Source organism: Odontomachus brunneus, unplaced genomic scaffold (assembly GCF_010583005.1).
Source record: "Odontomachus brunneus isolate Ranch 3 - 2012 unplaced genomic scaffold, Obru_v1 Obru_scaffold_092, whole genome shotgun sequence".
Lineage (NCBI taxonomy): Eukaryota > Metazoa > Arthropoda > Insecta > Hymenoptera > Formicidae > Odontomachus > Odontomachus brunneus.
The window spans coordinates 115,757-130,137 of record NW_022639542.1 but is presented as its reverse complement, the minus strand read 5'-3'; the positions used below and the strand labels follow the sequence as shown (position 1 = coordinate 130,137).

At 44.5% G+C, this 14,381-nt stretch overlaps 2 protein-coding genes across 2 annotated transcripts; both read left to right on the top strand.

The window, feature by feature from the left end:
- The first annotated feature begins 2,216 nt into the window (after positions 1-2,216).
- LOC116848245 lies at positions 2,217-8,584 on the top strand. The gene is made up of 4 exons (XM_032824137.1): positions 2,217-2,393; positions 4,122-4,317; positions 5,689-6,002; positions 7,096-8,584. The coding sequence occupies exons 1-4, from the start codon at positions 2,385-2,387 to the stop codon at positions 7,609-7,611; spliced, it is 1,035 nt and encodes a 344-aa protein (XP_032680028.1). The 5' UTR covers positions 2,217-2,384; the 3' UTR covers positions 7,612-8,584.
- A 342-nt stretch (positions 8,585-8,926) lies between these two features.
- Positions 8,927-14,374, top strand: LOC116848239 (facilitated trehalose transporter Tret1-like). Its single transcript, XM_032824125.1, has 6 exons — positions 8,927-9,272; positions 10,132-10,393; positions 10,851-11,011; positions 11,877-12,146; positions 12,681-12,931; positions 13,715-14,374. The coding sequence occupies exons 1-6, from the start codon at positions 9,188-9,190 to the stop codon at positions 14,165-14,167; spliced, it is 1,482 nt and encodes a 493-aa protein (XP_032680016.1). The 5' UTR covers positions 8,927-9,187; the 3' UTR covers positions 14,168-14,374.
- Positions 14,375-14,381: the final 7 nt, after the last annotated feature.

Sequence of the window (14,381 nt, the reverse complement as noted above, 5' to 3'; positions counted from 1 at the left end):
TAACAAACTACCAAGCTGCCTTAACGCGCTATTAACAGCAATCGCGCGGTGATCTCAATAGAATTGCGCGGCGCATCGCGTCCAGGCGATATCGCGGACTTCGCCTCCTGCGCGAGGGAATTCATTATACAACGTTCGATTCGAGAAGGAAACGTTATTAAGGTGTTATTGTGAGAATAATGAAATTTCAAGATCGCTTGCTTCCGCGATGCGTCTCGACCTCCTGAGTCGAAATTTCGGTTCCACAGTAATTCTGCAAGTTTTGTGTTGAGCTTGAAGGATCAATGAAGATTCTCAAGATCAAAATCAAAATACTATTGTCTTACTTTGATGCTGCAAATGCTCGCTTACTCCATTTTCTCCGTAGAGAAGCGCGAAAACGCTTTCAAGAATGATTTAATAATGATTTATTTTTTTTAAGAATTATTTATTTTAATATTATATATTATCTCATTTTTATTCGGCCGTTTGCGTGCGGTTTTAGTTGCGAAATAATCGATATAATTACTTGTTGCAAAAAAATGATATTTTCCATGCTGTGGAAGTAGCTTCTTAGATAACCATTTGATATCTGAATTGGGATCTCGTTAGGAGTTTAACGGTTCAATTATAGTTTCATATAAGAAAACTGTTATCCTTCGTAAATAAATCATTTGAGTAATTGTTAATTCTCTCCGTAGATGATATTGCTTGGTCAATCTGATGTAATTATATTTTTCGATACAAGGCAAACAGAAGTCATTAAAGTCTGATGCAATCAGTCTTATGAAACGCACAAGACAGTGCTTTGAGATACGTTTACATTTTTCTGACGTCAAGTCAACTTTTCTGTTCACTTGATTAATATAAAATAAGTAATAATAATAAGTAACAATAACAAAAATAATGATAATGATGATTGAGCTGAAGAGGAAAGAAATGATAACAAAATTCTGACATTCCGAATTTGGATCATTATGTAACCGTCTTACTTACGCAGATTATTTTACAGATTATATGAAGTATAGCTGTACCGTTAAATCATCACGAGATCCCAATTCAGATATCGAATTATCTAAGACGTTTAGCGTAGAAATATTATGTTTATTGCAAAAAGTAATTATCGATTATTTCACAGCTGAAGATGCGTGCAGGGGGCCGAGGCAGCGATATATCACTGACTGATATAGCTGTATAGATATCTGCATAAATAAACGTCTTGTATAGATATATAGTTTCAACGCTAATGAAGAAATTATATCACACACACACACACACACACACATAAGAAAGATTATGGAAAAACAAAATTGGCTGCTTCATTCATCAATTAATTACACTTGTCCGTTAATTTATTTGGATTTTTCAATATTTGCGCACGTGTGCAAATTCCATCAGCAATTAAGTGAACTGCATAGTTGATGCATTGCTTGTTGAAATTAAGAATAAATATTAAATACTAGTAGAATATTGAGACAATCGAATATTAAATTAATTTCGAATGTTATTTTTAAGGACAAATCAGCATGGAGAAAACAGCATCAAGATAAAATAATAGACTGTATGTGTGTGTCCAAGCTTGGCGGAATTTGTAAGATTAATGTTGAACCGAAACTTCGACTCATCGCGTCACCCAGAACGCGCCCCTCAACAGAGATGTTGTTTCTGAGCAATTTACTAGAAAATCCGCGGACGCGTAACATGCAACACGGGCTTTTCGTGTAAGTCCCAATTCAGGACAAGCGCGTCGACGTGAGGTAATTTACACACCTACTTAGACGATATCGCTGCTCGACGAGTAGAGGTCTGTCCGGCGCCCGCTGCGAGAGCAGGAGAATTAAAAATCCGAGCCCGGCGTGAATCATCTCTCTCGCTCTGCCGTTGTTGTTGCCGTCGTTATTACGAGCGCGGTGCGTGCATCCTTATTACACGGGGGAGGGGGGAGGGGACTGGGGAACTCGAAAAACGCATCCTCGGCGCCCGGAATGCGCGCGAGATCGACGGCTCGTAGCCGACGCCAATAAACATTGATTTATCGGCCTGGAAATCGAACTCGGGGTGATTTGTGGCCCTTGGGCTCTTGGGGCCCCGTGAGCGAGCGAGCGAGCGAGTGAGTGAGCTCCTCGTGCGGCCCGTAGGGCCCCGCAAATAGGGCCCAGCGCGCGCGATGCTGGTGGGGAACCACCGTAAGTGCGCGGTGTGGATCCGCGGGTTCCTATATAAGAGGATGCGACCGAGAGAGCTTGCACTCTCACACCCGTTACCCGACTCTCGCCGGGATTATCCCAGGCATCGCGCGACAGCGAGATTAAAAAACGGCGGAACGCACACAGAACAGAGATCAGCACTGCTCACGATCGTTCGATCGACAGTTCAACGACCTCCTGGTTCACTCGAGGACGACCATGATACTTGTGAGTGAATCCACTGACTAATTTCCCGCGACACCGACGCGCGTTCCTTCCCCGGCTAATTATCGGATCGATTACCGACTAATTAACGGAGAAAAATGTGATTTGCTCGGAGCGCGTCTTTTGAGGTTACCCCGAGGTTCTTTTTACGTCGTATGCGGTCCTTCGATCGATCTGGTCGCGTCGCCTTTGCGGATTACAAGTCTAATTTCGCGAGAGACGAGTAAACTTTGTTTCTGTTCCCATTCGTTGGGAGAAGAACGGTAGTTTTCTGCGATTTTCTTGAAGCTTTTCTTCTCTTTTACTTTTTACTTACTAGTGCTGCCGGATTTTCCACGCTGATCCTTATTTTTTCTGTCAGGCCTCATGTGCGCGTTCTTTTTGTGTACGCTAAATAAAAATTATCATTTTTTTTTCAATCCATCGTCCAACGTTACGAGATACATCCGCGAATGTATCGTGTCCGCGTTATTTGATCGTGTTATTTGGTTCACATTTTGAGCAAGTTTACTCTCGTATCGATGTCAATATGCTCTTGTTGGGTCTGCACTGCGGCGCAAGTATAATACGAGAGCGGGCTTAATATCAGCCCGGTAATAACTATCGATTTGGCCGAATTACGAGGTACTTGCGCGAGGTTGTTCGCCGACTCGATCGAAGTCCCGGATTCGCCGTTTGCGGTTCGTGGAATATCGCTTTGCCCCGCGGAAAATGCTCATGACAAATGCAAGTGTCGAGGTCTCTCCTGGCCGAGAAAGTGACCGGCTCGCGTATCAGACTGGATTTCCGCGATCGATGCGACTTATCCCTATCGGGGGTGCAGTCCCTCCTTGTAATCGACTTGTCGCTGCAGACTGCGTCGCGAGACGACCTCCTGCCGAAAATTATATTTTTTGTGCACGATCACATTTCCGTTCTCTCATCTCCGATCAATGCGTCGCATTGGCTAATACACCGCGTTTAAATTAACCGTAGATTAATAGACGTGATCGCTCGGTCACTGTTTGCAGTGCAATTTGCGAAACAAACATTTGAAACGTTTCGGATAAATATCGCCGCACTTGACTGCGTCGACAGCACGTGAACGAATCAACACTTTTCATACGGTTTTGGTAGCAACCGCGGCGACCTTTAATAATTCGCGTGTACGAATTGCGAGTCGCGTGTAAGTCGAACTCGTAGTCGCAGTCAATATTCATGAGGTAAAATGCATATACACAGCAGTCGAGTAGCCTTTGTCAAAAAATAGTTTGTGCAAAAGTAAAAACTCTGTACTACCTCTTGATCTGTGAATTTTTCAATTTTACCGATTGCATCAACTGCACAACTTATCGAAAGGAGCGTACCTTCAACCGGAGTTTCTCCATCTTCTCTTCTTATATATTTTCACCCAGAAAAATATAATCTCATCCTTAGTGAAATCCTCTTATATATAAGACTTCAAGAGAATTCTCCGGAAGCTAAAAGGAAAATGTTCCAAAACCCCTAAATAAAAAGAACTCTAGTTGCAAGGTACTATTTCACGTAATTCCGTATTTTAAGAGACAACTTTTACCGAAAGAGTATTTCTCTTCTAATGAAGGGGAATAATATTGAACTTGGGAGACTTTCTTTTTGGTTTCAGAATCCTCTCGAGATATAAGAGGATTGTGCTAAGAATGAGATTATATTTTTTCGGAGATGAATATGAACGACGATTCGACATAATGATCTTTACTTGTTCTTCTGCAGGCAATTCTGTGCTGCCTTGTCGTCGGGCGATCCATCGCTTCGCCGATCGCCGCCAATGTCTGGCTGAGTCCGATACCAGCCCTTTCGCCGTTGAGGCAGTATCACATACAGGACGGATCGGGCTCGTACAAGTATTCCTTCACGGGACCCCACCATGCCAAAGCGGAATCCACCTTGAACGGCGTAACGCAGGGTGGTGAGTCTTGCTTATCGGTTTCATACACTTCAGATCGGGTAAAACACCAAATTATTGATCTCTCTTGGTCATCGGCGGTCCGGAAAAAACCTGGTTTTTCTTGCGACCAACGACGATTCTTCGCAGTTTTAGCCATGAAATCCTCTGTCGGAATCACAGAGCGCAGGTAAGAAGTTTAATTGCGATGCTGATCACAAGCAAAACCGGGTTTTCTTCTGAAATGCCAACGATTACTAAGGTGATGTCCATAATTGGATGTTTTACCCTAGGATGCCCTGTCGCGTGACGTCACGATCAAATCGGAACTCTGATCCGGGACACGCCGTGTAGACCATAGTCGATGACTAGTGATCTAACGGGCACCTAGAGAAATGCATAAATGGAATGCATTCTTTCCGAAGTGTTGCGAGAGTTGCGTTACCGGCCTACGTGTATGTCGCGAGTGAATCTCTCGCCGATGCATGCTGGCATGACGCAAGAAAACGCCCATGCGTCGCACGCTCGTCCCTGCAAATTTCCTCGGATGACAATGCGCGCGATTTACGCTCGAAACGCTGGTCTTGCGTTCGTACGCGAGGTGCGGGATGACTCACGACGCGCTCGCGTATGTAAAGCGAACGGCACACAGAAATACGTAAAGCAGTAAGACTTAAGTTAGAGAACTGACCAAACACAATCGACTATCCGTGGACCGTCGAGAGAGGAATCATCGGCTGTGGCTGCTCAATTTGGCGCGCAGAAAAAAGTAAGCAGTAAGAAAATTGAAAGTCGATTATTTTTGGATCGCAAGAAGAATCGACTGTGACTTGTAAACTGTTACTGCTTGAGTTTTTCTGCGTGCCATCTGTTTAACTTGTCTAATGAACGATATTCATTTTGACCATTATGCTGTGAACTCTCTTTTATCGATTAAAAGTGTCTCTAAGGCCCGTTCTAATAGTCGTTGCTTGAAATTTGTTTCACGTGAGGGTCTTTACATGATACAAATAAATAATGTAAGAAATTTGTAATTAATACTATAAAATTAATGGAATAATTGAGAAGAAGGAGATAGAGGATTGAGAAGATGATGAAAATAGCCGCGAAGTAGGATCAAAGAATAGTCGATGAGAAAAATCGCGTTGACTTTATCTTTCTGAGAAATTCCACTAAATCACATCCGGCTACTCGTCGATCGATTCGTTATATGTGGATTCGGTAATGTAAGAATTATAATAAATGTGAGTTAAAAAATGCAATATAGCGTGCATCACGTAACAGTCGCGATAGCGGATAAGAGACGACCAGTACCTTTCTTTGTACAAACGCGCGGTTTTCCGGAGGACGCGGTGGCGCTATTTATCGAGGGATATTATTTCCGCTCGCCCCCAGGATACTCCTACATCGATGCAAATGGAATTTTGCAAACGGTCTCGTACACGGCGGACGATCAAAATGGATTTCGAGTGAGCGCGAGCAATTTGCCGCAATCGCCCAGGGATGAGTTGCAGACGATACAGGACACGGCAGAAATAGCCGCGGCGAAGAGGAATCATCTCGAGGAGTTGCAGAAGTCGCATCAGGCCAATTGGCAGGATCAAAATCTTCTGTCGTACAAGATCCTACCGTCGTACTTCAGCTTCGCTCAGATCCAACCGGAGGCAAACGGCAAAGCCGAACTAAACTCGAACGCGCGAGACACGGAGGTAAGTTTGCCGTGGTTATTCGAGAACACTCTTCGGTCGGATTTCGCGCTTCAATAGGAAACGAGGTGACTCGGAATTCGAGCGGGAAATTCGTTCGTCAAGAGCACGCAGAGTCCACGAATGCACATTCGATAATGAAAAACATGAAATTCATGTATTAATATGATACACATATTAATTCATGTGTAATATTAGGGGGTGTCAAATAAAACGATAATAGAATACAATTCGCTTGTATTACTTCATAATGACACGCAGCTCCGACGACTAAATTTAACTACGAGCACCAATCAGTCGATGCAATTTGCAAAATTGCATCTCGTAATCAGAGTACACTCGCAAAAAACCGTTTGCAGCTTTCCCCACCTTTTAGAAATATTACGCAGTGATACTGTCGTTATTGTAACATCAAAATAATTAACTTTCTATCATTTTTTTCGCATTCGTAGAGCACCAAGAATCCGTCCCTCATTTTACAACGACACGAAGCTCTTCCATAATTAAAATAAAAATCGTGGACATTATTATCGTTCAGATCTTTAAATACGAACATTTAAAAACTCTCAAAACATACAGAATATATGTATATATTCAATATATGCGGAAAAAAATTCAGCACGTGTAACTGAGTAAGGATCAGGTGAAAAACTCGAGAAATAATATCTCTGTTATTGTGACAGAAAACATTCAGCTGCATTAAAACTCGAGGTAACTGAGAGCAAGTGGCTGAGTAGAAACTTTCTGTTCTTACTACCCAGTTTTTCATTTGGCTTCTAAATAACAGAGAACTCGCTAGCGAAATTATTTCTCCCGCGTATGTATACATATTCTATGCTGAAAGTTTAAATATATCCGTATTTAAAGATCCAAATGATAAGGATGCCCAGAATTAAGTACGTGTCCGGACATTGGTACTTCTACCTTAAGCTGAACTACGAATACCAATCAATGAGCGCAATTTTCAAAGTACCATCTCGTAATTCAAGCAAAAAGCCACTTGCAACTTTCTCCATCCGTAAAAAATATTACGTTCAACGATGATGTCGCTGCTGTAACGTCAAAATAATGAACTTTCTATCTCTTTTTTTCATAGAGCACCAAGAATCCATTCCTATTGTCAAGGTCGGAGGCGGACAGGATCGACATTCCCAAGCCGGATCCGAGTCTCTCCAAGATAACGTCCGCGCCTTCAATTCCCACCGCAGCCACCAGCACGGGCTTGTCGTTGCCCACCTCGGCGTCGCTGAAGGACAACACGCTCTTCAGGGATGAGGAACAAACGTCTAATCAGAATGCGCTGCACCTCAGCAAGTTAGTGCCGGTTGCCAACGTCCAGAGACCGATAGCCATGCCTACGCCCTACCTGCTCCCGGTGCTGCCTTACAGATTCCTCCACAGCTCGCTGCATCACACCCAAGACTCGCTGGGCCAATACGACTACAGTTACACCGGGGACTCCAGCGCCAAGACCGAGTCCAGGTCGTTGGACGGCACCACCAGAGGCGCTTACAGTTACATCGACGCCAACGGGATTCTCCAGCAGGTGCACTACATCGCCGACCACAACGGCTTCCGGGTGTTGGCGACCAATCTGCCCGAGGCGAAGTGACGACCCTCCCTCTTCGTAGCGAATGTCCCGCGGGACGGCCGTGAAGCTTCGCCTCCGGAGCGCGGTGCTGACTTGTGTCGATTTGTAACGAGACGTTAATGCAGTTACGCGAGCCTCTCCACTGCAATGAGAATCTCTGGGAACGCCGACAGAGCAGCGAATTCGCGAATTTTGATCCCGCGATATCAAGTCAACTATACATACGTCGTCTCTTGTGAGTCTCGCGAGACGTTTCGTTGTCGATCGAGGGAGCTGAGGAGCCGGAAGGACGAAACGACGGCGGAAACGGATCGTGGTCCTGTGTACATTCGTTTAATTGGCGTGAAATCGGAAACGACGGCCCTTCGATTCGCGTGCTGCCGATTAGTTTTGTCAACGGCGATCGCGCTCGCGAACGGCGACAAAAAGAAGAGGACGTATCCGTCAATAGGAAATCTGTATGCAAATGCCACGTTCGTCTCTCTAATAGGTATCGGTGTCGGGGTTTCGAGGGAATATCTTCGCGAATGCTTCTCGAGTCCGTTCGGGATTCATTCTCGCGGAAACGCGGAGGAGCGGACTTGATTTGTATTCGAGCGTTCTCTCTTAAGAGACTAATTTTATTTTCATTTTCCTCTCGCCCTCTTCTTTTTTTTTTTTCTATGGGTATCGTTGAGCTTACTCCCGCGATAGCGGCAGCGCTATCACGTAAATTATTTCGCGATGCGTATCAATTCGCTCTCATTATCCTTATCGCGAATGAAGAGCGTGTGAGGGGAACATTAACGACCACGCATTTTCGAGATTGTCAGTAGACTGTGCATTTATCGTTCGTATTTCAGGTAAATACAGACGGAAAATGCAATCCCCGCTGTTGTATCTCCGTAAATTGTCTCGTATTATCACTTATCCTTTCCTAATTCTCTATAATACTGTACACACATGTAAACACTCGTGCATTTAATAAAAATTAGTATTTTATTAAAAAAGGAAATCAAACTAATTTCTTTTTATTTCGCTTGCGACTCGATCAAGCGATTTTCGCCCGCGATCAAGGAACATCCGCGCGCTGTTTTTAGTGATGCAGCCGAACGCATCGCACCTAGAAGGCGAAGGAAGAAGCGGTGATAAATGAATGCAACATGCGAAATGCACGGCGCGTTCGAGAGCGGTGCAAACGCTGCTGAATGGCTGCAGATGAACTTTATTTACGAGCAATTATGCCGCTCGCTAGCATGACTACGCGGCAGAGTTGCGTCGGAGTTGTGTAATAATGCGGACAATTTCTGGAGAGAGAAAGAGAGAGAGAAGGGGAGAGAGACAGAGTAGGAGTGAAGCGCCGTGAGATCGTTTACGTAAATGGTCAAGGGTCGCGACAGATAACGGAACATCGATAAGAAAGTGACGTCGCGATAAAACGCGAATTATCAGGGATAACGGCGCAGCGCGCAGATCTGAGAAGAAGCGCGACTCGAGTTCTCTCTCTCGCGAGAGAGTTCGATGTTCGTAGTTCGACCCACGCGCCAAGAGATTCGTTTTCGCGCGAGTGTTTTTGAGCGGCTGATGCGCGCGGTTGCGCGATTCGCACGAATGCACAATGCCTTTAATTGCGGAGGGAGACGAGGAAGCCGGGCGGGAGCGAGCGACTTTGAAGTTCTCGCAATGCGTGGGTTTGCTTGTGGGTGAGTGAGCTTCGCCGATCCCGGTGTGAACTTGAGGGCGCCGCTTTTGCGACGAACACTTGGCATTCGTGATAATATTATGTAGAGCGGCGCGTCTAAAAAACAAGGCTCCCATGACTCGGGAAGGCTATGTAAATATGGGAAGGATATGTAAATCGCGAATAAACGCGCAAACTTCGTCTCTGTATCCGTCGCCTTAGAAAAGTTTCCCTGAGAGAAATTATTCGATAAGAAACGAATATTTCCGATCAAAATACCGATGAATTTTTGTGCCCGAACAGGAAACATCCGATAAGTAATATCGGTTCATAATTTTTTGATCGGTTTATTCTGATGAAATGTCATCAGAATAATCGGTTTATTCAGATGAAATGTCATTATGATCGGAAGTATTCGATTAAATTTAATCGAATATCTTAATTGGATACAAAAATTCATCGATACTTTGATCGGAAATATCCGTTTGTTAATTTTTTGTCGGATTTCTTTCAGTGTTCGAATTAGCCCGTGAAAAGCCATAGTTTTCTGCGTATGCGAATGCCATATTGATCCTCGGGTGTCTTGATTTAATCGGAACTTCGTGTATCGCCGTTAAAACTAGTTCTCTCGATAGACATCTCTCGACCATGTAATTTAACTTGGCGGTCGCGGTGCACCGGCGTTACTCGTGGGATTCGACAGCCAAGTGGAGAAAACGCGTTCAAGAGAAAGGATTCTCAGGACACGGAATATTTCCGAAGGGACGAAGCACGCGCACGTGTTCTCGCGATAAATCGAATAAAGCGCTTGCTCGTAAACGTACTCCCGGGACAAAACGTGTCTCCGATATCGCTATGCATGCTCGCTGTTGTGTTTTTAGCGACACTCGCCGCGTTCTCTATCGGCACATATCTGTCGTGGACATCCTCCGTCTTGCCGCTCTACAACAGGAAGGACACGTTATCTATCAGTAACCAGGAGGCCTCATGGATCTCCTCGCTGCTCCCTCTCGGCGCTATCCCGGGCGTCGTGCCGGCGAAAATGCTGGCAAACAGATTCGGCCGGAAGAGAACGATCTGGGCCACCAGCGTGCCCTTGTTTTCGTGCTGGTACATTATCGCATTCGCGCGGAACAAGATTTGGTAAGGTCGGGAGAAAAGTGTAAGCGGTAAAACTTTGGCGAATTGACAAACCACACACGGTCGATGATTTTTCTTACGGTCCAAGAATATAATATAAGAGCAAAAGGTCGTGTTGGCGGGAGTTATGAGAGGCCGGAAAACATCCAAATTCCTACTGGTACGATCGGTTTGCGTGACGTGAAAAATTCGCTCGTGAAAAATCGTTTGGTAAAAAATCACCCCGAAAAACGCTCTGACGTGATTAGCGACAATGGAATTTTTTTCATCACATCTCGAAATCCTCCGCCTCTCTCTCTCTTTCTCTCTCTTTTTTTCTCTCTTCCTTTGTCTGTCACGGACATTTTATCCATCAGTTATATCGACCGCGACGTTCTCTCCGAGTAGAAGAGCGATTTTAGCGTGCGGTGTCATTGATTTTCTGCTCAGGGTTACGTAATCGAGTTTCTCCCATCGGCAGGCTTTTTCTGGCACGGCTCGTGGCCGGGGCGGCATGTGGCGCAGCATCCGTACTTGTTCCCATGTTCATTTCCGAGATCGCCGAGCAGAGCACCAGAGGCTTACTTGGCACAGTTTTCCAGTTGCAGATCACCGCCGGGATCCTCTTCGCGTACGCCACCGGTAAAAAGAAAGAACATCGCGCTCTCGCGACAAGAAAATATAAGCGACCCCGTTCATAACATTTTCCAGGCTACATTGTCGTCCGGCAAATCGATAATCGATTGATGGGCCGGGCAATTAATAGTTAACGAGAGCTTGATAATATGGAATTAAAGATCTTTATTCAGGATTGTACACGTAAGCGGAATATTGCAGAAATTGTATGAATGCAATATTCGCGTGTTAGAGACGCTTGCAAAAAACTGCTGCGATAATTCTCGAATGGGGAATCTTTAACCACCCAGCAGACAATTAATATTTAACGAGGATTCAGCAATGTGGAATTAATGATCTTTCTTCGGCACAAATGTGTGCACATAAGTGAAACATCGGAGAAATTGCATAAATGCGATATTGGCGATTTTGAGACGCCTGCGAAACTGTCGATAATCCTCGAACGAAGGATCTTTATCCACGCGGCAGACAATTAATATTTAATAAGAGTTCAGCAGTGTGGAATTAATGATCCTTCTTCAGAACAAACTTCGTGTACACGTAGATGAAAAATATCGAGAAAAACTTCATGAATGAAGCATCCGCGTTTCCAAGACAGTTGCAGAACTGTCACGGTGATTCTTGAATGTAGAATTTTTATTCACGCGCCATTCACGTAGTGACGTCTCAAGGATCCGGTATTGTGTAAGGAAAGAGTGAGAATGTCAGAGGAAAGAGAACCCTCCGTGTGTAAAATACCCTCGACTTTTGCCGCGGTCTCGCTGCTAAAAGTGGAAACGCGGAGCGTGAAAATGATGAGTGAGCGTCAGTTCTGGAACACAAGTTCGCGACAACTCGCCTGGAATGATAAGCGGGACACAATTGTTGGCAGCTTTCACCGATAGTCTGCACGTCATCGCGATATTGTGTTCCGCGGCGCCTGGGCTGCTTTTGATCTCCCTGCCGTTCGTGCCGGAATCATCGGCGTGGCTGGTCAGCCAAGGTCGGAGGAACGAGGCGTACGACTCACTCAGGCACTTCGGAGGGTCGTCTCGCGATCGCATCGAGACGGAATTGACGAGGCTCGAGCTGCGGGTCGCGGAACCGCGAGCTGGTATCTCGGATCTGAGGCACCACCGGCGGCCGATCTGCATCGCGCTTGGTAAATCAACATATTCGATGTTGCGTTTAACTCGGTCGTTACACATTCACTTCGTCGAATCAGACGATCATTTATGATAATTCCATCGGAATAATTGATGTTGATGACGCGAAATTCACTTGGTTCCGCCTTATTCATCTTAAGGCGCCTGGTTCCTCGCTGCGGAACTCTTGATCGAAAAGCGAGGAGATGCATGTTCAAAGTTCCCGCACAGTACGTCGAAATAAATGGATATACTTAAAAATGATACTTGCAATCGACTAAGCATACTTCTAAAATACTACGAATATGATCTTCTTGCTCTAACAATCAATATATAATCATAAAGTTAACGTGCAATCTTCTCTTTCAACTTACTTTTTCTCATTATTTCGTCACGTTAATTTTATGCTTGGTATTTTCGGCTTCCGCGGTGTTGTTCAATACTTCGCTTATTTTCCGAGTTCCGAGCATCTTCCTTGTATTTGATTCTGACGTTTCTCCTGCAACCGTGATCCGAATCACACCCGTGTCTCAAGTCACTGTGTTTGGCAGGTTTAATGATTTTCCAGCAGCTCTCCGGCGTCAACGCACTGATATTTTACGCGAGTAGGATCTTTGACGCCACAGGCGTCTCGTCGCCGACTCCCATCATGTCGTCGGTAATCGTCGGAGCCGTGCAAGTGATCGCCGCCTGTTCCTCGATTGTTATAATCGAGCGAGCAGGTAAAAAGATACTGTTGTTCATCAGCGCGTCAGTGATGGCCACCTGCATGTTTACGCTGTCAGGATACTTCCACTTTCAGGCAAGCTTCATCGTGAAACGTTCATCGATTTCCAGTCGGGCTAACATTCAATTAATATAAACACAGTTTATATAATTTATACATACATCAGTGAAACTAATAATTTTCACATTGATCTAATTATACTAGTAACTTTCTTATAATTTTTGATATATATTCAAATTCTGCTTAACTGATGATTTGACATTTCAACGTTCCATTATAGATGTGCGAATCAAAGATTTTTTTATGTCGAATCGAATTAAATCGAATCGATGAAATTTCATTTGAATCGAATCGAATCGTTGAAAGAATTTTTAAGTAATATAATCATTGAATTCAACATGAAAATAGTGACCAATATGAGAGAGATAACATTGATCATGTGATATCAATTTTAAGGTAAGAGATATATAATATATATATCTCTTATCTTAAACGTGTGTGGAATACAGTTTCAGCCTTGAAAGCTGCGCAACGACACATATCGATCCGACAGTTGTCGGTAAGAGTTTATCTAAAAGCCGTTATCTTCTTTTAATATTTTTGAAGAAAATCTTAAAAGCAAACTTTTCAAGTCATGCTAATTTCCGTAAAGCTCGATGTCTTTAATAGTACTTTGTTAATGCTAATGTGTGCAATTCGTATTCGAAACTTTTCGTTTCGAAATTTTCGAATTGTTCGGATTCGAAATGGAATCGAATCGAATTTCACTTGATTCCATTCGAATTCGAATAGTTCGCACATCTCTACGTTCCATGCCGTGATTTCTCATCACATTTGAGCTTGCCTTCATCATTTCAGATCTCGCACGATCTCTCGAGCGTCTTCTGGATCCCGTTGCTTTCGCTCGCGATATTCGTCGCGATTTTCAGCCTCGGCTTCGGTCCCATACCATGTATGATGGTTGACGAGCTCTTCAGCAATAACGTGAAGAGCGTAGCCAGTTGCGCCACTGCGATGTGCAACTGGACGTTGGCTTTTCTGGTGACCAGATGCTTCCAGAATATGGTGGACCTCATGGGGATCTCCTCGTCCTTCGCCGCGTTCGGCATGACAAGCTTGATCGGCACCGTGTTTGTCTCCGCGTTGGTACCGGAGACAAAGGACAGAAGCATAGAGGAGGTCCAGATTGAATTGTACCGAGCTCGTAATAGGTCTGCGAGAGAGTCGATGACCGAAACACGGCGGGACAAGGTGCGCGCGATTGAAACCTGCTCGACTGCGGAAGTCACAAGCGCGGTCACTGACACGTAGCGCCATACATCTCACATGAACTCTGACATAAACTCTGTAACGTGCCTCTTCGTAAACTGCCGACAGCGAAAATCAATTTACATTCAACGTCAGAAGCGCGCAACCTTAAAGGCTTCTGCCTTTAAGCTCAACGGATCTCAGCGTGTTCTCTGACAACTGTAACTACAGAACACGATATAGATTGATAATAGACAAAAAAGAGAAATATTTTTGG